The sequence below is a fragment of the Lampetra fluviatilis genome, chromosome 34, assembly GCF_964198595.1.
Source record: "Lampetra fluviatilis chromosome 34, kcLamFluv1.1, whole genome shotgun sequence".
Taxonomy (NCBI): domain Eukaryota; kingdom Metazoa; phylum Chordata; class Hyperoartia; order Petromyzontiformes; family Petromyzontidae; genus Lampetra; species Lampetra fluviatilis.
The window spans coordinates 11,284,416-11,311,572 of record NC_136308.1 but is presented as its reverse complement, the minus strand read 5'-3'; the positions used below and the strand labels follow the sequence as shown (position 1 = coordinate 11,311,572).

The 27,157-nt window shown below is 58.6% G+C and overlaps 1 protein-coding gene across 2 annotated transcripts in view; it reads left to right on the top strand.

Annotated features, from left to right (window-relative positions):
- The window catches only part of CENPP (centromere protein P), a 75,459-nt gene extending 51,694 nt beyond the window's left edge, over nt 1–23,765 (top strand). Inside the window, exons 7-9 of one of the 2 annotated variants that reach the window (XM_078872522.1) lie at nt 9,793–9,872; nt 20,456–20,547; nt 23,370–23,765. In XM_078872522.1, coding sequence (XP_078728648.1) covers nt 9,793–9,872; nt 20,456–20,547; nt 23,370–23,494 — 297 coding nt within the window. In that variant the 3' untranslated portion in view covers nt 23,495–23,765. The remainder of the gene's footprint in view (nt 1–9,792; nt 9,873–20,455; nt 20,548–23,369) is intronic. The other variant, XM_078872521.1, reaches the window with a different exon arrangement.
- Nucleotides 23,766–27,157: the final 3,392 nt, after the last annotated feature.

Below are 27,157 nucleotides of genomic sequence, written 5' to 3'. Positions count from 1 at the left end.
CAGAGGCGGAGGAGGGGGGGGACTATTCTAATTCTATAACAGATTAGTAATAGTTCATTAGTGTGTTTCCTCTATAAGGAATTGTAATATGTATTACTTAATACGCTTCCAGAGCGGTTAAAATTATTTGTATTTCTCTCAATTTCAATATATTCTCGAATTAGTCTTTCGCCAGTCATAATTAGTTTTACACAACGCTTCAACGTTATCAAAATCAATTGAGTGTCCTTGTTGGCAAGCATGTCCTGTACCTGCCGACAGTTGTGTTTGAGAGAATTTAATATTTACCTATTATACTTACGCGATCTAACCCAACAACCTTTATTATGAATAATATTGGTCGCGAAAGCCGACGTGTTAAACAAACCTCTCGCTATTGCCGTGTCCGCTACTCCAGGCTGGCAGCGACCCCGAAAGTAATCAGTGAGAAATGAATCTGTAACAGCAGCTGTCGTTGGTTTCCTGTGATCAACAAAAACAGAGCGGTCGTATTTGCGAATCGAGGGTTCGTAATGGCCGTGTAGGATGCACAACAGCAGGAGAATTCATAAGTGCGTTGTTGTTGTTTGGGAAAAATAGAAGGAACAGGAGAGAGAGGAAGACCTAACAGAATGGCTTGACAATGACGACAAAAGATTGGTGCCAGAAAGATGATGCACTACCTCAGAATATTGGCACAAGACAGAGGAAAGTGGAAACAAATGACGAAATGTGCAGTGGACACCTACCACGGGCGATCTGCCCATGGATGGTGATGATGATGGAATGGCCGTGTCTGGCCCACCGAGCCAGATAAGCTAAAATCGAAAACGGCCTTGGGGAGGCCTTCACCCAGCAGTGGATAGACCACGGCTGTCGGTGCGGGTGAAGGCGACGGCTTCGGCGGTCGTTGACACAAATCAGAGAGCGCGCGTTGCGAGCACTCACCTGCGCGAGCGTGCCAGCCCACCCCCCATCGCGCTCTCGCCACAACAAAGAGCGCCACTCAGTCTCGAATTCTCGCGCGCTGCTGTTTACAGCTCGCACGGAGCGCCGTGCAGCATTTTTTCCTTTTCTTTAAACACCCAGCCTCCCGGTTCCTGCGCTTTATAAATGACGGCAGAGAGAAGTATGTACACGCTCGCTCCCGACGTTTAATTTTTGCTCGGTGACGCTCGGTCTGAGGCTCTTAACGCAACAAAGATGGCATTTTGCGCTCGCGTCCTTGGCACGCCGCGCCTGGAACCCGAACAAGAATAACAGAACGCTGCGGCGTCGGGTGGACAAACACTCGGGCACGGACTGACAGACGGACGGACGGACAGACAGACAACCAGCCACTGGCCAAGGGAAACTCTCCATCCTGTCACCCACGCACTGCCTCCCGGAACAGACGGGGACGCACGCTGGGGCCGAGGGTCGTGCGGGGGGAGGGCTCCGCCGGGGGCCTCGTATCTTCAACAGCTGGCGATAGAATGCAGATGTTGGCGCCGTTTATGAATTGCTTGGCACCCTGGGACCCACGCGCTTGCGGCTCGGTGTGTTTATTATTTACCCAGGTCTCCCCCCGTGCGGTCTCACCGGGCTCTCGTCTGGTTTTAAAATTACTTTAATATAAATCTTTAACGGTATACGGCCCTGTGTGAATCCACTGCTGGATGAGGGACTTGCCCACGCAGCGCAGGCGATGGAAGTTATTGGAACGGACTTCACCACGCCGGTAGGTGTCGTCCGGTAAAAGTGGCGGCGGCTGCCCCAGCACTGGTTTTAGACCCCCACTGACATTAGCCACAGGCTAAGGAATTAAAGTCGGAGCGCAGTGCACTAACTGCGGCACCACCGTCCCGCCACACGTCTCTGTGGAATGAGACAAAAATAAACTAAAACCTTTTTTTAATTTCACCAGGTATGGTCCACTGAGCTATGTAGCTATTTTTCAGAAGTGACCTGGTTTTCACAAATGATCGCTCAACAAAGTGGCTTAGCGTGTGGAAATTTATAGCAGCCAAATACTCCAAGCCTGCCTCTGTTGGTGAGACACTGAATGTCGAAACTGGTCCAGAGTTTGCCTGTGTTCAAGCTCAAGCAATGCTACTGACATTACGCACTTGCAGCGGGCCGCGTGGTTGATGGGATGGGCAGACATAGGAAGGAGACGAATCGTCTGCTTATTTATAACGGAGGACCTGCAAAAAATCCACGACCACAGGGAGAGAGACACGCAAACTCCAAATACACAGGCACCAGGGTTTTGATCGAACCCACGACCTCCTGCAAACCAGGTGATGCATTGTACATCTTCGCCACCGTGGCGGCCAACATTCAATGGTACGGGCAAGTCGGCCGAAACGTTGAGAATCCTCCCTCCCCGTGGGCGCGACAAACAAGACGCAAGCGGGGTTGCTCGTTGTCATCACTCACGGAGCGGTTTGTTTAAGTTTCCATGTTCACCGGCGCGGAAACTTTCGATGGCTATCTGTGGCCCCAGACGAGGCATTTGCGGAGATGTCATTTCCGAGTCTGCCCTGCGGCATTTATTTATCCGAATGAAAGTAAGGATTAAAAGCTGGCTTTGGTGTAAACAGTTTTAACCGCACCGCTCGCGTAGAAAAAACCAAGCCACGACGGTTTAGGTTTCAAAGTACTGAAAATTACAACCCCCGTCACAGAGGTGTTGTTATTGTTGAACTTCTTTGGCACCATATGTAGCCAACCGCACTAATCGGAGGGTGGGTGTGTGGGTTAGAGACTATGTGAGTGGGTCACTCGCTATGTGTGTGGGTTAGAGACCACGTGAGTGGGTCACTCACTATGTGAGTCTTATGTATGTATGTTGAACTTCTTTTGCGTGGTACGTAGCCAACCGCGCTAATCGGAGGTGCAGGGGAAGGACAACAGACTGAACAGAAAAATCACTCCTAAAGAAGTGAGTTTGTCAATCTAGATTCTAGATGATGGTGCATAGCTCCCAGTGGGTTCCTAATATTGGAAGGAAGAGCGTTCCAGACGGCCCTAGAAGCACACCTGTAAGCACGCGACGCGGTCACCATCATCTTTGTTAGACTTTTACAGAATATTGGAATTATTTTGTTTTGTTTCTTTTCAAACGGACGCTTCGATGACCAGAGTTCTACGGTTAGCCAAAATCGGCTGCTGCTGCTGCTGCGAGGATGACCTGAGTTTGCGTGCTGATGGTTTATGCTCCTTGACGAGATCGGCGAGGTATTTTGGTACAGTTGTGGCAAGCGAGTTGTTAATTTTGTTGTTTTGATAGCTGTTTTGCTCAAATCGGTCGCAAGAGAGCGACCCCCCCCCCCCCTTCTCCCACCGCCGGTACGATTTCCGGCGAGCTGCCACGGGTGTGCGCCGGAAGGTTGCCGCGTCGCCAGGGATCCCGACCCCGTGCCGTCACCGCGCTCGCCGCTCGGGTTAAACGTGCGGCGACGAGTGATCTCCGATCGTATTTAACGGTCGTAGCCGTGTTCACGCCGATGTTTTTATTTGGTATCCACGTGCGCTGGGCATCGACATCATTTTCCAGCATCGTGGATGTTTGAGCCAGTACCAGTTGCGTTGCTGGGGGGGGTGGGGGGGTGTTGTAGCTATGGAAGGAAACTGGAGAACCCAGAGGAAACTCGTGCAGAGCATGGGGAAAAAAACCTACAACACTCCACATACACACAGGTGCCCGAGTCAAGAATCGAACCCAGGCTCTTCTTGCTCGGATGTGTGAGTGGTACCACTGCGCAACCCAAGTAACAACAACGGCAATCATCGTTTCCATCGTCGTTTCCATCGTCACCTTCATCATCGTGATGACTACTGATGCTGACGGTGGCCTGTTTAGTCCTTCCCCCGCTACCCCCAATCAGCACGGTTGGCTACTTACGGTGTGCGAAAGAAGTTCAACATACATAACACACATGCACACCTCCGCACGCGCGCATGACAAATGATACTGCTGTGTTTTGAGATCCGATTTGCATGAACGATGACGCTGTATAAAATATTAATATATTATTCATGGTTATGAGTATATTTCACTGCATCAGTAGTAGTGTGCAGACGATCACAATTTCCATAAGTGTATAATGTAGCTATCCCAGACTCATTCTGTGCAAATCCATGGGTCTCGGTGTGACTTGTCTCTGTCAATCTACGGGTCTCTGCGTGAGTCTACGGGTCTCTGCGTGAGTCTACGGGTCTCTGCGTGAGTCTACGGGTCTCTGCGTGAGTCTACGGGTCTCTGCGTGAGTCTACGGGTCTCTGCGTGAGTCTACGGGTCTCTGCGTGAGTCTTACGGGTCTCTGCGTGAGTCTACGGGTCTCTGCGTGAGTCTACGGGTCTCTGCGTGAGTCTACGGGTCTCTGAGTGAGTCCACGGGTCTCTGCGTGAGTCTACGGGTCTCTGCGTGAGTCTACGGGTCTCTGCGTGAGTCTACGGGTCTCTGCGTGAGTCTACGGGTCTCTGCGTGAGTCTACGGGTCTCTGCGTGAGTCTACGGGTCTCTGCGTGAGTATACGGGTCTCTGCGTGAGTTTACGGGTCCCTGCGTGAGTCTACGGGTCTCTGCGTGAGTCTACGGGTCTCTGTGTGAGTCTTACGGGTCTCTGCGTGAGTCTACGGGTCTCTGCGTGAGTCTACGGATCTCTGCGTGAGTCTACGGGTCCCTGCGTGGGTCTACGGGTCTCTGCGTGTGTCTTACGGGTCTCTGCGTGAGTCTACGGGTCTGTGTGAGTCTACGGGTCTCTGCGTGAGTCTACGGGTCTCTGCGTGAGTCTACGGGTCCCTGCGTGAGTCTACGGGTCTCTGCGTGTGTCTTACGGGTCTCTGCGCGAGTCTACGGGTCTGTGTGAGTCTATGGGTCTCTGAGTCTACGGGTCTCTGTGTGAGTCTACAGGTCTCTGTGTGAGGCTACGGGTCTCTGTGTGAGTCGGTATGAGTCACTGGTGACCAGGCTGAGACCATCACCACTGTACGTTCAAGAACTCGGGTTGTTCGCGGTTGTGCGGCTGTAACCTGGATGCAAACTCGGGGTCTCGGCTGTGCCGGCTCGGCGTCCCTGACCCCTGAGTCAGCCCGGCGTCTCCTGTCCATTACTATTATTATTATATATGCATGTATGTGTATATTATTCATACGCAGATGCGTGTTTGTGCGCGCGTGTCGCTGTGGTGGTGCGCCCACGCGCGGTCGTCGCGCACGCACACCTCCACCCCACCGCCTCCCCTCATCTCCCCCCTGCTGTCGCCGCTCACCACTTTAAGCACTCAAATTCACAAATACAAACAAAAACCCGCACAGCCTCATTTATCTCAATTTTTGCGTGGTGCCCCCGCCGCTTTCTAAAATAATGTTTCTCTTCTCCATCGTTTATGGGTCAGATATTCAGCGGCAATCTGCTGCTGCTGCTGCGGTAGCGGCGCCGCACGCATTTACATTTAGATTCGCTGCGGCACGGCCAGCGCAGGCATTTGCATTTCGTGCAGAGGCAACGCGGACACACGCACACACACACACACGGGGACACACACGGGGACACACACACGCGCACACACACACGGGGACACACACACGGGGACACACACACGCACACACACACATACGGACACGCACACACACACGCACACACACACACGGTACGTATGCACACACACACGCAGGTGTTCACAAAAACAAAGATCCCCCGTATAGCCTGAACAGACTTGGGGCAAGTGCTGTTAGCGAGCACCTATGAAGGCTGGCACGGCACATGAGGGGGTTGGGCGGCCAACGCCACGCCCGTCCGCCTTTGTGTCCCCAGTGGCGATGTTTACACACCGCACCAGGTACTTATTTGAGGCTGAGTCGATCTAGGGGAGGCCCAAGAGCGGTTCAGATAATCGTCGAACTTGGGTCCCCGTGTTTGTAGCGCAGTGCACTAGCTGCTACACGAGCGCTCCACATGCACACACACGCACAGACGCACACACACAATTTATCGTAGTAGAACAAAATTTTCATTTGAAAGTAAATACATGTTTCTAAAAATAGTCATTAATTACGCGAAGGCGGGTCGTCGCGACGCCTTAGTTTTAAGAGCAGGGGAGAGCAACGTTGGGACTGAGGAGTGCAAACATTTTTATATTTATACACACACACACATTTGTTGGGTTACAAGCAGACGTGGGTTAATAATAATTGAGCACAGTTGGTATTGGCGCTGTCGTTCCTGTAGCGCAAGGCTGTCACGAAGACGGGTGCTGCTGTGTTTTTCACAGACGCAGGCTGCAGTCGTTAGGCAGTGGAGGGGGCGGCACTGCTTTTTTTGTGTTCTGTTTGTTGTCCTTTCCCCCGCACCTCCGATGAGCACGGTTGGCTACGTGCGGTGCAAAAGAAGTTCGGCGTACGTAGGCGCGTACGCGCCGTGTGCGTGATCCAAATTGAGTTATTGGCGGCGTGGTTTTTCGAATTGAGCAAAGTTGGACCGTCACGCCGGAAACACGGCGGCCAAATGACATCGTGGGATCTTTAACATCCCCCCCCGCTCGGTGAAAGCGGACCGCTCGGAGTGGCTTATCACGTGGAAGTTTACGTCAGACAAGTACTCTACACGCATGGTGTTGATTCTTAATTTAGGAGCTTTCGTGACTGCAGGAATTATTCTTTGGTTCTTTTCGGTTAAGTCACGTCTAAAAATAAAATTTTAATTTATTTTAATTTATTATTTTATTTTTAGACGTGACTTAACCGAAAAGAACCAAAGAATGGTGTTGATTCTAAATGTGGAGGGAAAACCCGGAGGACCCGGAGATAAAGACACAACCATGGGGAGAGAAAGAGAGACACGAAAACTCCAAATACAGCAGGCGTCAGGGTTGGATAGAGAACCCACGACCTCCTCCACAGCAGGAGAGGGAGTTAACATCTCGCCATAGTAGCGCCCCATTGTTAACGGTTGAAACTCACGTGCCGCAGTATTAACCAGGGCGGCCTGCCGGACTCGGACCACGATGCGCTGCGACCGCGCTCCCACTGGGCCGGGTCAACTGCACATTAAATAAATAAATAGATAGCGAGCACCGCCCCCCCACGGGTTCTCCGGCAATGCAAACTAACACATGTATAATTAAACGTCACAGCAGCAGCAGCCATCGTAAGAGAACAGGGATTTTAGTTTCGTGTTCATCCGTCTGCTGGATAAGGGTCTCTCCTTGCAGTGCGGGTCACGGGGATGAGTTTGGCCATACTTCACCCTGCCGGTCAGTGCGAGTTGGGGAAGGCGGGCAGCGTGGATGCAGAAGCAGAGAATCGCAGTACAACAATCCGTTTTGCTGCACTGCTCGTACCGTCGTAGCCTCGCAAGCCCTGCGTGACCTATTTGTGCGCAGTGCTCACACATCTCTCCCTCGGCTCAAGCCTCCCGTAACTCACGCGACTTGTGTGGCCAGCCCACCCTGAACCCCTCCCATCTCCCCGTCGCCGCCCACTGTGGAAACACACGCCGCTCCTCCTCTGTGCAGCAGCGGCAGCGTCAAGGCCCTGAAGCAGATTCTTTCTCCCGATCCCCTCATATCTCCTGGCTCTTTTTCTTTTGTGTCTCTGTTTCCTTTCCTTACGTTATATCCATGACGAAATTACAACTAAACATTTTTTTAGTTTACCAGGTAAGGCCCACTAAGCTCTTTAGCTCTTTTTCAGAAACAATCTGGCCACAAATGATAGCTCAACAAAGTCACTTATCACGTGGAAATGTATCGCAGTCAAAAACTCTAAATGCGTAATGTTGATTTTAAGTGTGAAGGGGCAAACCTTAGGACCCACGACTTCCGACACACCAGGCGCGGTAGTGAACAGACTTATAGTCTTCATTAAGACTGGAGGAGGAATCCGATGAGCTCTAAAGCTCTTTTCCACCAATGTCCAGTAGGGCGCGGGTCAGAATGTTCCAGCAACAAACAGTACAAAAATACGTCGGGAGTGCAAAGTCAAAGGAAGGGTAAACAACTCACTTTAAGCCTCAAATCAAGATTGAACTCGCTTTAAAAATCTGTACAAACAAAACTTTTTAAAATTTTTTACCAGGTTAAAGCCCACTTGAGCTATTTAGCTTCTCTTTCTGGCCACAAATGAGGAGCCACGCGGCGGTACGGAGTTGCCGATCCAAGCGACACTCTCCCCGCTCGGCCTGTGCCGGGCCGCCCGAGACGCGACGAGCCAGGACACGTCCCCGTGACATTCGGTCGCAGGCCGGCTCGATCAGAAGCGTTAAACACCGTGACGGGGGATTCAGATTGTATTTATTCATGATAGTTATTATTACACTCGTTTACCCCCCAAAATATTAATTGAGTCTTGTGACTCATTTGTCAGGAGGGTCTTGCCACATTTTCGTAGTTTACGGAGTAGGTGGTGATTGACTTTATTTTTTTTTTACCAGGTAAAGCACCACTGAGCTGTATACAGCTGTAAATCATAAGCGACCTGGCCACAAACGAACAAGGGCTTAACACGTGGAAATTTGTAGGAGTCAAATCATCTAAACACATGTTGTTGATTCTAAATGTGGAGACAAAAGCTTCGGGACCCGGAGAAAAATCTACACGACCACGGGGAGAGTTTACATGAAAACTCCAAATTTGCAGCAGGCGTCAGGGTCAGGATAGAACCCACGACCTGTATACCAGGCTAGGTAGTTAACATCCCACCACCGTGGCGCCCTGTGTCACCCAATAGAGTAATTTTTACGGGTACATTTTTTTTAACGTGGCCAATTCGGACCGCGACACCGGGAAGGCAGCGGCTCTTGTGAAGCGTACGGCGCGGTCAGCGCTCACATGCGGCATCCATAGGGGGGGAGGGAGCTGCCGCTGGATTCGAACCTCTGCACTGAGCGGCGAATGCCCCCCCCCACCCCCGCTGGCCCGCGGCCCCCCCAGCTTTGAGTCCTCCGCATGGGGGGCGGCTCGCACGATTAGCGCACTCGCGGTACAAATAACGATTCCAAAACAACAGCAACAACGACGGCGGCAGCGGCGATATTCAAGCTGAACCAAACAGAATCCATTCGGGGCACAAAATGTAAAACGGAACACTTCATTATTATTCAACGGTATGTTTTGTCTGCCCCAGGTGCCAGTGACCACACGCTGTTAATATTTTTATTGGAGTGACCGTTGGGCTTGCGAGCGATACGGCGAGAGTGGCGGCAGCATAATGTGTTTTTTTTTCACACACTTAAGCTTTTTCATTTTGCCGGAGTTGATTGTAACGATGCGTATTTGAAATGTGCACCCATATTCATTCTCCATCGCCCGCCCACCCGCCCAGGGATTATAAATTGGTTTTACTTTTCCGAAATGAAGGCTTTCCACTGCTGGCCCAAGAGTCTCACTTAAGCACATTTCTTTTTTGAATTTGTTACGACATGCAGAGTGCCCCATGAAGGTTGATGTTTGTATTTGTTCGTCCGCTGTGTATTTGATTTTTGGCGAGCAGTTGCACGCATAAAAGCGAGGCTGCCTGGATTGTAGCGGAGTCGTGTTCAGTTGTGGAATTGGCACCTAAACATCACCGCATGCTGCACCACTTACAATCCCACAATCACCACTTACAATCCCACAATCGCCACTTACAATCCCACAATCGCCACGTACAATCCCACAATCGCCACTTACAATCCCACAATCACCACTTACAATCCCACAATCACCACTTACAATCCCACAATCACCACTTACAATCCCACAATCACCACTTACAATCCCACAATCGCCACTGTGATGTATAAGGCGATCTGTCTGTTCCCCCTCTCGCCCCCCTTTTCCCGGTGCCAGGCCCGGTTCCCCGGCGTGGTTCTGCTCCCGGAGGGTGAATTCGGATCTACCCTGCTCATCCAGAACCCCGCCGTGCCGGGGTACAGCGCGTGTGTGTGTGTGTGACACCGCACCTACGCCACACGGAACCTCGCCTCACCACGCCACACGGCATCACACTGCCACACGCCACACGGCACCACGCCACACGGCACCTCGCCTCACCACGCCACACAGCGTCACACTGCACCGCACCACACCTCACAGCGTCACACTGCACCACACCACGCCACACGGCATCACACCTCACCGTACCACGCCACACGGCACCACGCCACACGTCATCACACTGCACCACACCACACCTACGCCACACTGAGCCCCACGCCACACGGCATCACACCACACCACACGGCATCACACCACACGGCACCACACCACACGGCATCAGACCACACCACGCCACATGGCACCTAATTGCACCGCATCACGCCGCAACATACCGCATCGCACCACCCCACGCGACGCCGCACCGTGCTGTGCCACTGCTCGTTAAGACACCGCAGTGGGAGTCACCACTGCCCAGTCTGGCTCTCCAACAGCACCCCCACTGTGTCACCCTCCCCACTGTGTCACCCTCCCCACTGTGTCACCCTCCCCACTGTGTCACCCTCCCCACTGTGTCACCCTCCCTACTGTGTCATCATCCCCACTGTGTCACCCTCCCCACTGTGTCACCCTCCCCACTGTGTCACTCCCCCCACTGTGTCACTCCCCCCACTGTGTCACACCTCCCCACTGTGTCACCCTCCCCTCTGTGTCACCCTCCCCACTGTGTCACTCCTCCCCACTGTGTCACCCCTCCCCACTGTGTCACTCCTCCCCACTGTGTCACCCCTCCCCACTGTGTCACCCTCCCCACTGTGTCACCCTCCCCACTGTGTCACCCCTCCTCACTGTGTCACTCCCCTCCACTGTGTCACCCCTCCCCACTGTGTCACCCCTCCCCACTGTGTCACCCTCCCCACTGTGTCACTCCTCCCCACTGTGTCACCCCTCCCCACTGTGTCACCCTTCCCACTGTGTCACCCCTCCCCACTGTGTCACCCCTCCCCACTGTGTCACCCTCCCCACTGTGTCACCCTCCCCACTGTGTCACCCCTCCCCACTGTGTCACCCTCCCCACTGTGTCACCCTACTCACTGTGTCACCCCTCCCCACTGTGCCACTCCTCCCCACTGTGTCACCCCTCCCCACTGTGTCACTCCTCCCCACTGTGTCACCCTCCCCACTGTGTCACCCTCCCCACTGTGTCACTCCCCTCCACTGTGTCACCCCTCCCCACTGTGTCACTCCTCCCCACTGTGTCACCCTCCCCACTGTGTCACCCCTCCCCACTGTGTCACCCCTCCCCACTGTGTCACCCCTCCCCACTGTGTCACCCCTCCCCACTGTGTCACCCTCCCCACTGTGTCACCCCTCCCCACTGTGTCACCCCTCCCCACTGTGTCACTCCCCTCCACTGTGTCACCCCTCCCCACTGTGTCACCCCTCCTCACTGTGTCACCCCTCCCCACTGTGTCACCCCTCCCCACTGTGTCACCCCTCCCCACTGTGTCACCCTCCCCACTGTGTCACCCTCCCCACTGTGTCACTCCTCCCCACTGTGTCACCCCTCCCCACTGTCACCCCTCCCCACTGTGTCACCCCTCCCCACTGTGTCACCCCTCCCCACTGTGTCACCCTCCCCACTGTGTCACCCCTCCCCTCTGTGTCACCCTCCCCACTGTGTCACTCCTCCCCACTGTGTCACCCCTCCCCACTGTGTCACCCTCCCCACTGTGTCACTCCCCCCACTGTGTCACCCCTCCCCACTGTGTCACCCCTCCCCACTGTGTCACTCCCTGCACTGTGTCACCCCTCCCCACTGTGTCACCCTCCCCACTGTGTCACCCTCCCCACTGTGTCACTCCTCCCCACTGTATCACCCCTCCCCACTGTGTCACTCCCCTCTACTGTGTCACCCCTCCCCACTGTGTCACTCCCCCCCACTGTGTCACTCCCCTCCACTGTGTCACCCCTCCCCACTGTCACTCCCCTCCACTGTGTCACCCTCCCCACTGTGTCACCCCTCCCCACTGTGTCACCCCTCCCCACTGTGTCACCCCTCCCCACTGTGTCACCCCTCCCCACTGTGTCACACCTCCCCACTGTGTCACCCTCCCCACTGTGTCACCCTCCCCACTGTGTCACCCCTCCCCACTGTGTCACCCCTCCTCACTGTGTCACTCCCCTCCACTGTGTCACCCTCCCCACTGTGTCACCCCTCCCCACTGTGTCACCCCTCTCCACTGTGTCACTTCCCTCCACTGTGTCACTCCCCTCCACTGTGTCACCCCTCCTCACTGTGTCACCCCTCCCCACTGTGTCACCCCTCCCCACTGTGTCACCCTCCCCACTGTGTCACTCCTCCCCACTGTGTCACCCCTCCCCACTGTGTCACCCTTCCCACTGTGTCACCCCTCCCCACTGTGTCACCCCTCCCCACTGTGTCACCCTCCCCACTGTGTCACCCTCCCCACTGTGTCACCCCTCCCCACTGTGTCACCCTCCCCACTGTGTCACCCTCCCCACTGTGTCACCCTCCTCACTGTGTCACCCCTCCCCACTGTGTCACTCCTCCCCACTGTGTCACCCCTCCCCACTGTGTCACTCCTCCCCACTGTGTCACCCTCCCCACTGTGTCACCCTCCCCATTGTGTCACTCCCCTCCACTGTGTCACCCCTCCTCACTGTGTCACCCCTCCCCACTGTGTCACCCCTCCCCACTGTGTCACCCTCCCCACTGTGTCACTCCTCCCCACTGTGTCACCCCTCCCCACTGTGTCACCCTTCCCACTGTGTCACCCCTCCCCACTGTGTCACCCCTCCCCACTGTGTCACCCTCCCCACTGTGTCACCCTCCCCACTGTGTCACCCCTCCCCACTGTGTCACCCTCCCCACTGTGTCACCCTCCTCACTGTGTCACCCCTCCCCACTGTGTCACTCCTCCCCACTGTGTCACCCCTCCCCACTGTGTCACTCCTCCCCACTGTGTCACCCTCCCCACTGTGTCACCCTCCCCATTGTGTCACTCCCCTCCACTGTGTCACCCCTCCCCACTGTGTCACTCCTCCCCACTGTGTCACCCTCCCCACTGTGTCACCCCTCCCCACTGTGTCACCCCTCCCCATTGTGTCACCCCTCCCCACTGTGTCACTCCCCCCACTGTGTCACTCACCTCCACTGTGTCACCCCTCCCCACTGTGTCACTGCTCCCCACTGTGTCACTCCCCTCCACTGTGTCACTGCTCCCCACTGTGTCACCCTCCCCACTGTGTCACCCTCCCCACTGTGTCACCCTTCCCCTCTGTGTCACCCTCCCCACTGTGTCACTCCTCCCCACTGTGTCACCCCTCCCTACTGTGTCACCCCTCCCCACTGTGTCACCCCTCCCCACTGTGTCACCCTCCCCACTGTGTCACCCGCTCCACTGTGTCACTCCTCCCCACTGTGTCACCCCTCCCCACTGTGTCACCCTCCCCACTGTGTCACTCCCCCCACTGTGTCACCCCTCCCCACTGTGTCACCCCTCCCCACTGTGTCACTCCCCGCACTGTGTCACCCCTCCCCATTGTGTCACCCTCCCCACTGTGTCACCCTCCCCACTGTGTCACCCTCCCCACTGTGTCACTCCTCCCCACTGTATCACCCCTCCCCACTGTGTCACTCCCCTCCCCACTGTGTCACCCTCCCCACTGTGTCACTCCTCCCCACTGTGTCACTCCTCCCCACTGTGTCACCCCTCCCCACTGTGTCACTCCCCTCCACTGTGTCACTCCCCTCTACTGTGTCACCCCTCCGCACTGTGTCACTCCCCCTCACTGTGTCACTCCCCTCCACTGTGTCACCCCTCCCCACTGTCACTCCCCTCCACTGTGTCACCCTCCCCACTGTGTCACCCCTCCCCACTGTGTCACCCCTCCCGACTGTGTCACCCCTCCCGACTGTGTCACCCCTCCCCACTGTGTCATCCTCCCCACTGTGTCACCCCTCCCCACTGTGTCACCCTCCCCACTGTGTCACCCCTCCCCACTGTGTCACCCTCCCCACTGTGTCACCCTCCTCACTGTGTCACCCCTCCCCACTGTGTCACTCCTCCCCACTGTGTCACTCCTCCCCACTGTGTCACTCCTCCCCACTGTGTCACCCTCCCCACTGTGTCACTCCCCTCCACTGTGTCACCCCTCCCCACTGTGTCACTCCTCCCCACTGTGTCACCCTCCCCACTGTGTCACCCCTCCCCACTGTGTCACCCCTCCCCATTGTGTCACCCCTCTCCACTGTGTCACCCCTCCCCACTGTGTCACTCCCCCCACTGTGTCACTCCCCTCCACTGTGTCACCCCTCCCCACTGTGTCACTCCTCCCCACTGTGTCACCCCTCCCCACTGTGTCACCCTCCCCACTGTGTCACCCTCCCCACTGTGTCACCCCTCCTCACTGTGTCACTCCCCTCCACTGTGTCACCCTCCCCACTGTGTCACCCCTCCCCACTGTGTCACCCCTCCCCACTGTGTCACCCTCCCCACTGTGTCACTCCTCCCCACTGTGTCACCCCTCCCCACTGTGTCACCCTTCCCACTGTGTCACCCCTCCCCACTGTGTCACCCCTCCCCACTGTGTCACCCTCCCCACTGTGTCACCCTCCCCACTGTGTCACCCCTCCCCACTGTGTCACCCTCCCCACTGTGTCACCCTACTCACTGTGTCACCCCTCCCCACTGTGCCACTCCTCCCCACTGTGTCACCCCTCCTTACTGTGTCACTCCTCCCCACTGTGTCACCCTCCCCACTGTGTCACCCTCCCCACTGTGTCACTCCCCTCCACTGTGTCACCCCTCCCCACTGTGTCACTCCTCCCCACTGTGTCACCCTCCCCACTGTGTCACCCCTCCCCACTGTGTCACCCCTCCCCACTGTGTCACCCCTCCCCACTGTGTCACCCCTCCCCACTGTGTCACCCTCCCCACTGTGTCACCCCTCCCCACTGTGTCACCCCTCCCCACTGTGTCACTCCCCTCCACTGTGTCACCCCTCCCCACTGTGTCACCCCTCCTCACTGTGTCACCCCTCCCCACTGTGTCACTCCTCCCCACTGTGTCACCCCTCCCCACTGTGTCACCCTCCCCACTGTGTCACCCTCCCCACTGTGTCACTCCTCCCCACTGTGTCACCCCTCCCCACTGTCACCCCTCCCCACTGTGTCACCCCTCCCCACTGTGTCACCCCTCCCCACTGTGTCACCCTCCCCACTGTGTCACCCCTCCCCTCTGTGTCACCCTCCCCACTGTGTCACTCCTCCCCACTGTGTCACCCCTCCCCACTGTGTCACCCTCCCCACTGTGTCACTCCCCCCACTGTGTCACCCCTCCCCACTGTGTCACCCCTCCCCACTGTGTCACCCCCTGCACTGTGTCACCCCTCCCCACTGTGTCACCCTCCCCACTGTGTCACCCTCCCCACTGTGTCACTCCTCCCCACTGTATCACCCCTCCCCACTGTGTCACTCCCCTCTACTGTGTCACCCCTCCCCACTGTGTCACTCCCCCCCACTGTGTCACTCCCCTCCACTGTGTCACCCCTCCCCACTGTCACTCCCCTCCACTGTGTCACCCTCCCCACTGTGTCACCCCTCCCCACTGTGTCACCCCTCCCCACTGTGTCACCCCTCCCCACTGTGTCACCCCTCCCCACTGTGTCACCCCTCCCCACTGTGTCACCCTCCCCACTGTGTCACCCGCTCCACTGTGTCACTCCTCCCCACTGTGTCACCCCTCCCCACTGTGTCACCCTCCCCACTGTGTCACTCCCCCCACTGTGTCACCCCTCCCCACTGTGTCACCCCTCCCCACTGTGTCACTCCCCGCACTGTGTCACCCCTCCCCATTGTGTCACCCTCCCCACTGTGTCACCCTCCCCACTGTGTCACCCTCCCCACTGTGTCACTCCTCCCCACTGTATCACCCCTCCCCACTGTGTCACTCCCCTCCCCACTGTGTCACCCTCCCCACTGTGTCACTCCTCCCCACTGTGTCACTCCTCCCCACTGTGTCACCCCTCCCCACTGTGTCACTCCCCTCCACTGTGTCACTCCCCTCTACTGTGTCACCCCTCCCCACTGTGTCACTCCCCCCCACTGTGTCACTCCCCTCCACTGTGTCACCCCTCCCCACTGTCACTCCCCTCCACTGTGTCACCCTCCCCACTGTGTCACCCCTCCCCACTGTGTCACCCCTCCCGACTGTGTCACCCCTCCCCACTGTGTCATCCTCCCCACTGTGTCACCCCTCCCCACTGTGTCACCCTCCCCACTGTGTCACCCCTCCCCACTGTGTCACCCTCCCCACTGTGTCACCCTCCTCACTGTGTCACCCCTCCCCACTGTGTCACTCCTCCCCACTGTGTCACTCCTCCCCACTGTGTCACTCCTCCCCACTGTGTCACCCTCCCCACTGTGTCACTCCCCTCCACTGTGTCACCCCTCCCCACTGTGTCACTCCTCCCCACTGTGTCACCCTCCCCACTGTGTCACCCCTCCCCACTGTGTCACCCCTCTCCATTGTGTCACCCCTCTCCACTGTGTCACCCCTCCCCACTGTGTCACTCCCCCCACTGTGTCACTCCCCTCCACTGTGTCACCCCTCCCCACTGTGTCACTCCTCCCCACTGTGTCACCCCTCCCCACTGTGTCACCCTCCCCACTGTGTCACCCTCCCCACTGTGTCACCCCTCCTCACTGTGTCACTCCCCTCCACTGTGTCACCTTCCCCACTGTGTCACCCCTCCCCACTGTGTCACCCCTCCCCACTGTGTCACCCTCCCCACTGTGTCACTCCTCCCCACTGTGTCACCCCTCCCCACTGTGTCACCCTTCTTACTGTGTCACCCCTCCCCACTGTGTCACCCCTCCCCACTGTGTCACCCTCCCCACTGTGTCACCCTCCCCACTGTGTCACCCCTCCCCACTGTGTCACCCTCCCCACTGTGTCACCCTACTCACTGTGTCACCCCTCCCCACTGTGCCACTCCTCCCCACTGTGTCACCCCTCCTTACTGTGTCACTCCTCCCCACTGTGTCACCCTCCCCACTGTGTCACCCTCCCCACTGTGTCACTCCCCTCCACTGTGTCACCCCTCCCCACTGTGTCACTCCTCCCCACTGTGTCACCCTCCCCACTGTGTCACCCCTCCCCACTGTGTCACCCCTCCCCACTGTGTCACCCCTCCCCACTGTGTCACCCCTCCCCACTGTGTCACCCTCCCCACTGTGTCACCCCTCCCCACTGTGTCACCCCTCCCCACTGTGTCACTCCCCTCCACTGTGTCACCCCTCCCCACTGTGTCACCCCTCCTCACTGTGTCACCCCTCCCCACTGTGTCACTCCTCCCCACTGTGTCACCCCTCCCCACTGTGTCACCCTCCCCACTGTGTCACCCTCCCCACTGTGTCACTCCTCCCCACTGTGTCACCCCTCCCCACTGTCACCCCTCCCCACTGTGTCACCCCTCCCCACTGTGTCACCCCTCCCCACTGTGTCACCCTCCCCACTGTGTCACCCCTCCCCTCTGTGTCACCCTCCCCACTGTGTCACTCCTCCCCACTGTGTCACCCCTCCCCACTGTGTCACCCTCCCCACTGTGTCACTCCCCCCACTGTGTCACCCCTCCCCACTGTGTCACCCCTCCCCACTGTGTCACCCCCTGCACTGTGTCACCCCTCCCCACTGTGTCACCCTCCCCACTGTGTCACCCTCCCCACTGTGTCACTCCTCCCCACTGTATCACCCCTCCCCACTGTGTCACTCCCCTCTACTGTGTCACCCCTCCCCACTGTGTCACTCCCCCCCACTGTGTCACTCCCCTCCACTGTGTCACCCCTCCCCACTGTCACTCCCCTCCACTGTGTCACCCTCCCCACTGTGTCACCCCTCCCCACTGTGTCACCCCTCCCCACTGTGTCACCCCTCCCCACTGTGTCACACCTCCCCACTGTGTCACCCTCCCCACTATGTCACCCTCCCCACTGTCACCCCTCCCCACTGTGTCACCCCTCCTCACTGTGTCACTCCCCTCCACTGTGTCACCCTCCCCACTGTGTCACCCCTCCCCACTGTGTCACCCCTCTCCACTGTGTCACTTCCCTCCACTGTGTCACTCCCCTCCACTGTGTCACCCCTCCTCACTGTGTCACCCCTCCCCACTGTGTCACCCCTCCCCACTGTGTCACCCTCCCCACTGTGTCACTCCTCCCCACTGTGTCACCCCTCCCCACTGTGTCACCCTTCCCACTGTGTCACCCCTCCCCACTGTGTCACCTCTCCCCACTGTGTCACCCTCCCCACTGTGTCACCCTCCCCACTGTGTCACCCCTCCCCACTGTGTCACCCTCCCCACTGTGTCACCCTCCCCACTGTGTCACCCTCCTCACTGTGTCACCCCTCCCCACTGTGTCACTCCTCCCCACTGTGTCACCCCTCCCCACTGTGTCACTCCTCCCCACTGTGTCACCCTCCCCACTGTGTCACCCTCCCCATTGTGTCACTCCCCTCCACTGTGTCACCCCTCCTCACTGTGTCACCCCTCCCCACTGTGTCACCCCTCCCCACTGTGTCACCCCTCCCCACTGTGTCACCCCTCCCCATTGTGTCACCCCTCTCCACTGTGTCACCCCTCCCCACTGTGTCACTCCCCCCACTGTGTCACTCCCCTCCACTGTGTCACCCCTCCCCACTGTGTCACTGCTCCCCACTGTGTCACTCCCCTCCACTGTGTCACTTCTCCCCACTGTGTCACCCCTACCCATTGTGTCACTCACCTCCACTGTGTCACTCCCCTCCACTGTGTCACCGCTCTCCACTGTGTCACTCCCCCCCACTGTGTCACTGCGCCACCCTTCCCACTGTGTGAATTTCGACGCCGTGTTGCGGAGGCTCGGGATTCCTAAATCGGCATCTTTATTTGGACTGCCGCAGGAGCAGGAATCCGATGAGCTGTGAAGCTCTTTGTCACAGACGGCCGCCACTGCTCTGCACCGATGTTCCTGGCCGTGTGTGTATTTTTTTTCGTTCCGTTGGTATGTTTCATTGTTTTGGTGACCCGGGTCACGCTTCCAAAATGAGACGTACCCACGGCCCGGTCTCCTCTCGCGTCGCTCTCACCTGGCCAAACAACATCGCCGCGACGGAGCCAGCGCCCGGCCCTTTCTGGTCAAAACATTTTCTACCCTCGGCTATTCTCGGCTATTCTCGTCCGCGGAGGAATGTTCCCGCTCCTTCGCCCCCAAACGGGCGAACCGCGGAGCCGCGTTTCCGAGCAACATCGCGATATGGCCTTGACGGGCAAACGCCCGCCTCTTAACGTGAAAAAAAATCGAAGAATAGCCCGCGTTTGTTTTCGTCGTCGTAATGACGGAAGGAGAAAAATAACTCGCGCCGGAATCGCGCCGAGGGATGGGGAAGAGGGGCACATGCGGCGTTGGAACTGTTGAGGCGGGCGGGCGGTGGTCGAGAACAACGATGAAGTGGCAGCAGCCGAGGAATTGAACGACCGCCGAGGAGATGCAGCGATGAAATCAGTTCGTGTGCGGGGATCGATCGTCATCGCTGTTGTTGGTGATGAGGAATAATTGGCAGCCACGGTCATTTTTTGTTGACGCGCGCGCACCTGTGCGTGTGTGCGTGTGTGCGTTTCTTCGTGAATGCTGGTTGTTGCCGTGGTGGTTGGTGGTGGTTGTGGGTGCTGGTGGTGGTGGTTGTCGCGATGGTGGTGAGTGGTGGTAGTTGTTGCCATGGCGGTTGTTGCCGTGGTGGTTGTGGGTGGTGGGTGGTGGTGGTTGTCGCGATGGTGGTGAGTGGTGGTGGTTGCAATCAAACGAGCTGTCACACACGACTGAGATGGACACTCACAAATGCGGCGTTTTCCCCGTGGTGTTGAGTGGTGATGTTTTTTTTCTGTAGAGGCCTGCGAAAGTGCGCATGAGTGTCTGTGTGTAGCGGTTAGCGCTACGCTGCGCTACGAACCCGGGTTCGATTCCCGCTCACGGCCAACACCGGTGACAATTATCTGAACTGGTCCCGGGCCTCCCCTAGGTCGACTCAGACTCAAATGAGTACCTGGTGCGATGTGTAAACATTGCCACTGGGGAGACAAAGGCGGTCGGGCGTGGTGCTGGCCACCCACCCCCTCGTGTACCGTGCCGGCCTTCATAGGTGCTCGCTAACAGCACTTGTCCCTACAGTCTGTTAAGGCTACACGGGGGATCTTTGTCTTTTTGTGTGATGACGCAGGTGAGGGAACCGTTAATGTCGCGGTCGCTGCACTAGGAACCCGGCCACCCGAGTTCGATTCCCGCTCACTGCCAACACCGGTGACGATTATCTGAACCGGTCCTGGGCCTCCCCTAGATCGACTCGGCCTCAAAGGAGTACCTTGTGCGGAGTGTGAACTCATCGCAACTTGGGAGACAAATGCGGTCGGGCGTGGTGCTGACCACCCACCCTGCTGGCGTTCATAGGTGCGACTTGCTAGCAGCACTTGCCCCAACAGTCTGTTAAGGCTACACGGGGGATCTTTGTCTTTGTAGGCCCCGCTTCCTCGTGGTGTGGCGGACCGAAGTGCACCCCCACGGCCTCGTGCTGCCCAACATCCAGCTGCACGTCAAGACGACGCAACGCAGTGAGTCGCTCGCACTCATGAACTATCCACCCAGCGCGTCCCCCATTGTCCACCCAGCGCGTCCCCCATTGTCCACCCAGCAAGTCCCCCATTGTCCACCCAGCAAGTCCCCATTGTCCACCCAGCGCGTCCCCCATTGTCCACCCAGCGCGTCCCCCATTGTCCACCCAGCGCGTCCCCCATTGTCCACCCAGCGCGTCCCCCATTGTCCACCCTGCGAGTCCCCCATTGTCCACCCAGCGCGTCCCCCATTGTCCACCCAGCGCGTCCCCCATTGTCCACCCAGCAAGTCTACCATTGTCCACCCAGCGCATCCCCCATTGTCCACCCAGCGCGTCCCCCATTGTCCACCCGGCAAGTCCCCCATTGTCCACCCAGCAAGTCCCCATTGTCCACCCAGCAAGTCCCCCATTGTCCACCCAGCAAGTCCCCATTGTCCACCCAGCGAGTCCCCCATTGTCCACCCAGCGCGTCCCCCATTGTCCACCCAGCGCGTCCCCCATTGTCCACCCAGCGCGTCCCCCATTATCCACCCAGCAAGTCTACCATTGTCCACCCAGCGCGTCCCCCATTGTTCACTCAGCGCGTCCCCCATTGTCCACCCAGCAAGTCCCCCATTGTCCACCCAGCGCGTCCCCATTGTCCACCCAGCAAGTCTCCCATTGTCCACCCAGCGAGTCCCCATTGTCCACCCAGCGCGTCCCCCATTGTCCACCCTGCGAGTCCCCCATTGTCCACCCAGCGCGTCCCCCATTGTCCACCCAGCGCGTCCCCCATTGACCACCCAGCAAGTCTACCATTGTCCACACAGCGCGTCCCCCATTGTCCACCCAGCGCGTCCCCCATTGTCCACCCAGCAAGTCCCCATTGTCCACCCAACGCGTCCCCCATTGTCCACCCAGCGAGTCCCCATTATCCACCCAGCGCGTCCCCATTGTCCACCCAGCAAGTCTCCCATTGTCCACCCAGCGAGTCCCCATTGTCCACCCAGCGCGTCCCCCATTGTCCACCCAGCAAGTCTACCATTGTCCACCCAGCGCGTCCCCCATTGTCCACCCAGCGCGTCCCCCATTGTCCACCCAGCAAGTTCCCCATTGTCCACCCAGCAAGTCCCCATTGTCCACCCAGCGCGTCCCCCATTGTCCACCCAGCGAGTCCCCATTATCCACCCAGCGCGTCCCCATTGTCCACCCAGCAAGTCTCCCATTGTCCACCCAGCGAGTCCCCATTGTCCACCCAGCAGGTCCCCATTGTCCACCCAGCGAGTCCCCATTGTCCACCCAGCGCGTCCCCCATTGTCCACCCAGCAAGTCTACCATTGTCCACCCAGCACGTCCCCCATTGTCCACCCAGCGCGTCCCCCATTGTCCACCCAGCGCGTCCCCCATTGTCCACCCAGCGCGTCCCCCATTGTCCACCCAGCGAGTCCCCATTATCCACCCAGCACGTCCCCATTGTCCACCCAGCAAGTCTCCCATTGTCCACCCAGCGCGTCCCCCATTGTCCACCCAGCGAGTCCCCATTGTTCACCCAGCGCGTCCCCATTGTCCACCCAGCAAGTCTCCCATTGTCCACCCAGCGCGTCTCCATTGTCCACCCAGCGAGTCTCCATTGTCCACCCAGCGAGTCTCCCATTGTCCATCCAGCGCGTCCCCATTGTCCACCCAGCAAGTCTCCCATTGTCCACCCAGCGAGTCTCCATTGTCCACCCAGCGAGTCCCCATTGTCCACCCAGCGCGTCCCCATTGTCCATCCAGCGCGTCCCCATTGTCCACCCAGCAAGTCTCCCATTGTCCACCCAGCAAGTCTCCCATTGTCCACCCAGCGAGTCCCCATTGTCCATCCAGCGCGTCCCTATTGTCCACCCAGCAAGTCTCCCATTGTCCACCCAGCAAGTCTCCATTGTCCACCCAGCGAGTCCCCATTGTCCACCCAGCAAGTCCCCATTGTCCACCCAGCGAGTCCCCATTGTCCACCCAGCAAGTCCCCATTGTCCACCCAGCGAGTCCCCCATTGTCCACCCAGCGAGTCCCCCATTGTCCACCCAGCAAGTCCCCCATTGTCCACCCAGCGCGTCCCCAATTGTCCACCCAGCGAGTCCCCATTGTCCACCCAGCGAGTCCCCATTGTCCACCCAGCGCGTCCCCCAATGTCCACCCAGCGCGTCTCCATTGTCCACCCAGCGAGTCCCCCATTGTCCACCCAGCAAGTCCCCATTGTCCACCCAGCGAGTCCCCCATTGTCCACCCAGCGAGTCCCCATTGTCCACCCAGCAAGTCTTCTATTGTCCACTCAGCGCGTCTCCCATTGTCCACCCAGCGAGTCCCCATTGTCCACCCAGCAAGTCCCCATTGTCCACCCAGCGCGTCCCCTATTGTCCACCCAGCGCGTCCCCTATTGTCCACCCAGCAAGTCCCCCATTGTCCACCCAAGCACATCGCTGTCCCAGACCCCCCCGCCCTCCTCTCGTCTCTTGGACCGCTCCACCTTGTGGGGCGGGGCGTGCACACGAGGCCAGGGTGGGTGGTGTGCCAGGACCCTCTCGCCCAGCCGGGGCCGGGTGAGCTGGCGAGGGTGCTGAGCTGGCGAGGGTGCCGAGCTGGCGAGGGTGCCGAGCTGGCGGCACCGGCGACGCCCAACCCCTAGACGGCGCTCGGTGACAACCGCCCAGCCCCGCGTCAGACACGTCGTGGTCGTCCCTCCTGGTGGACGTTGCCGTGAACATCGAGCTTCATAGCTGGGTTCCTCCAGGATGAACGAGGCGCGTGATTCTGGTGGCGGTTGTTGTTGTTTGACGGGGGGGGTGGCGGCGTCTCTTGCAGTGGAGGAGCAGGGGCTGGGCGCATTGCCGGAGGATGCATCGCGGGCCTTCCAGACCCTGCTGCAGCTGCAGGGCATCGAGACGGCGCTCGCCTGCTTCGTACGCAGCGTGCAGCCCGCGGAGTAGCAGCACAGCGTGCCACGCCACGCCGTGCCACGCCACGCCGTGCCAAGCTATACTGTCGCCACCTCACACCACACATCGCCAAACTATCCCGTGCCACCCGATACACCACACCGCCACACGTACCACGTGACAATTCACCCGCACTTTAATTTGACGCTCGTCCAAATTCGGTGTTTTTACCGTCTCTTTTGTAACGTCGCTTGTGTCTTTCGTCGTTGGTTCACGCGACCCCCGGTGTGTATCGACACGGCGCATTTGCTTGCCTTGTTTTTTGTCCGTAAATAATAAACAGCGATCCCCACCCCGTGCACGCATCTGCGAGCGCGTCGATCGCTTCCCCCATCGTCGGGTCGGCCGCACACGCCGGCAGCACCGTTCCCACGGCTCCGCCGCCGCCGCCGTGCCCGGCTCGAGATGGCCCGCACAGCGCCGCGTCGCTTCTCGCATCGTGACTCTCTGGTGCGTGATCGTGGGTGTGGCATTGCTGGAGCCTTGTTTTCTTAAAGGAAGGCCATTTTACAACGGGAGAAACGTTGCGTCAGAGTCATCGTGTGGGCGAGGAGCGTGGATCACGAGGAGAGAAGTACGCTGAGAAGGGCTGATGCCCGGCGGCGGTAGAGACTAGCGGACAGGGTGGCGACCGAAGGAGTGAACACGCCTGGCGGAGCGTCTGCTGCGGAGACGGAGCGATAAGATCGGCTCGCGTGCATCCGCATGGATTGCCATCTTTGATTACATAATATTCATCCACACCGTGAGGCAACGGATCCCTCGTATCAACGTTGCATGCTGTCGGGGAAAGCGCTGTTAGCGATCGGCTGTTAAGGCCGGCACGGCACTCGAGGGCCAGCACCACTCCTGGCCGTCTTTGTCTGCCCAGTCCTGATGTTTTACATGCCACACCAGATAATCATTTAAGGCTGAGTCGACCTAGGAGAGGCCCAGGACAGATTCGGATATCCGTCGCTGGCGTCGCCCGCGAGCGCGAATCGAACTCCGGCCGCCCGGGGTTCGCCGCTCCCCGCCACGTCCACAACTCTGCCCACCTCCACCAACGCCGGATATCACCACGCCGCACCACCACGCCGCACCACCACGCCGCACAACCACGCCGCACCACCACGCCGCACCACCACGCCGCACCACCACGCCGCACCACCACGCCGCACCACCACGCCGCACTACCACGCCGCACCACCACGCCGCACCACCACGCCGCACCACCACGCCGCACCGGCACGCCACCTCACCCCGCGCGCACAACGTGACGCCGCCGCCGCAACCACGCCGACCGTGGTGGCCGCTTCGTACCACGCGACGTGCTCCCGCCACTCGCGCCACTCGCGCCACGTGCGTCGTCGCGAGCCGCGGCTCGTCACGGCGAGCCGGGCCAACCTCGTCACAGCGCGCAGCCCACTCCACCCACGCATGGCCGAGGGCCACGGATGGCCGAGGGCCACGCGCGACCGTTGCGCAACAGATGGGGATGGGGCCGGCCACGGGGAGGGCCGCTCGCTCGCCCCCCCCCCCCCCTCTCTGAGCCGAGGGAGCTGTTGGGCGTGCTATTCCGATCCTCGTTATTATTGAGGCCGTGGTTTATGATTATTTTACATCTCTCAGATTGAACCTAAACAGAGACGGGGAAACAACAAATGCATCGTCTCGAGTCTCTCGCCATCGCCTCCGCGGGAGGCGTGGGGGCCACATGCAGGGGGTGGGTAGCGCTATACATTGCTGGATGATTTCCACGATTTTCTACTGGCCCATGTCAAGTAAACATACAAATCACCCCACTCGCCAAGTCTTTCCTGTCTGATGCTGTTTGCACTGCTGTTGCTGCTGTTAGTATTGCTCCTATCAGTATTGCTGCTGCTGCTAGTACTTCTGTTGCTGCTGTTGGTACTGCTGCTAGTACTGCTGCTGTTGCTGCTGCTAGTACTGCTGCTGTTAGTGTTGCTTTTGCTGCTGCTTCTAGTACTGATGTTGCTGCTGCTAGTACTGCTGCTAGTACTGCTGCTGTTGCTGCTGCTAGTACTGCTGCTGTTAGTGTTGCTGCTGCTGTTGTGGACGTGCTGGGTACTCGCTGTGAGCCACTCGACCACAGCGGCGAGTCACTGCTCTTGGCTCTCATCCGTCGATAGAGCGGCGCTTGGCTCGATGGGGCCGAGCGCCGTCTTCTTTGCGGGGCAGGGGACGGTGGGAGGCATGATGGCTCGTGACGATGACTCGTGACGATGATCCACTCGTCATCGTCAGCCGTGATCCATCCACTGCTGGATGAAGGCCCCCCCCCGCCCTTAGCCACCGCCGTCGTCTCTCGCGGTCCTGTGATGCCGCGGCCCGTCCGGTGTCTTCCCGCGGCCTCGGATCTCGTCGCTGGATCCGCTCTCGGGACGCGTTCCATCCATCTATCCCGACACTGCCTCCGCGTCATTGTTCTTCACCGTCACCCCCGTCACCCCCGTCACCGTCACCCCCGTCACCGTCATCCCGTCGAGCCAGCCGTGCCGTGCCCTCGCCCACGCTAATGCGTTATGGATGGCATCTCCCACCTGTTTGCGCCCTCCGCTCCTGGCGTGCCCCCCCCCTCATCCTATCTCGATGCAGTCCCCACGCGCGCGTGCAGCTCTCCCCGTGTGTCGTTCCCGTACGTTTCGGTCTTCGTTCCGCAATGTCCGCGCTCCTGATCCGTGTCATGAGGGAGGGCGCCGATTCAACGTCCGTGTCGTTCTGTGGACGCGGAGCTGCGTTGCTTTTCACGATAAACGAGTCGCGCTGCAGCAGTACCCTTGGTCTCATTGCACCAGCGGGACACTTCACAGAATGTACGTTTCGTTTTTCTCTCTCGCTAATATTACAACAGTGCCATCGGCGTCTTGTCCGCTCGGGAAGGAAGTTTACATCCAGGACTCACTCGCTGGCAGTGAACTGCGGGGCCCAGTCGAGCGGTCATCAAATCATTATCTGAACCGGACCACGAGTGGAAAACCAGGCTGCACGTTCTGCGCGCGTGTCTGGTTTCGGTGTGCAAGTGAGACGCTGTCAGATCTACACCTGCGGTCACTTTAACGGCCTCTTAATCCAGACTAGCCCCCCCCCCCCACATCTTTTTGCTCTGTCGAGTGTCCATGAAATGCCCAACTCGTGTTTTCTCCGAGCTAAAATGCAGCGAGGACAATGAGGCTGAAGGTGATGCGCGTGCCCTGCGCGTCTCGTTTTCGGGGTGCGATGATGACTGGCGGGGCTGAGCACACGTAGCACGCCTGTGTTGACGCAGCGCTGCGAACCTGGCGGGCCGAGGGTTCACTTCCTTGCCATGGAGAACAGCGGCGATTGATCTACGAGCCCGTCCTGGGTCTCCCCTCTGCCAACTCGGGCGTTAATGAATGCCCGAGAGCGGTGTGCAAACATCACCACTGGGGAGACAAAGGCGGCCGGGCGTGGTGCTGGCCTCGCTACCCAATCGCATGCCGTGTCGGCCTCAGCGATGCTCGCAAACAACACTTGCCTTCGACAATACCTGCCCTAAGGCTACACGGGGGGGGGGGGAGGTATTGGTCTCGGCACACTCCTGTGTGTGTGCGTGTATGTTTGGGAGCGGTGCGCGCTGCGCTGCGAACCCGGCAACCCGAGTTCGAATCCCGCTCACGGCCAACACCGGTG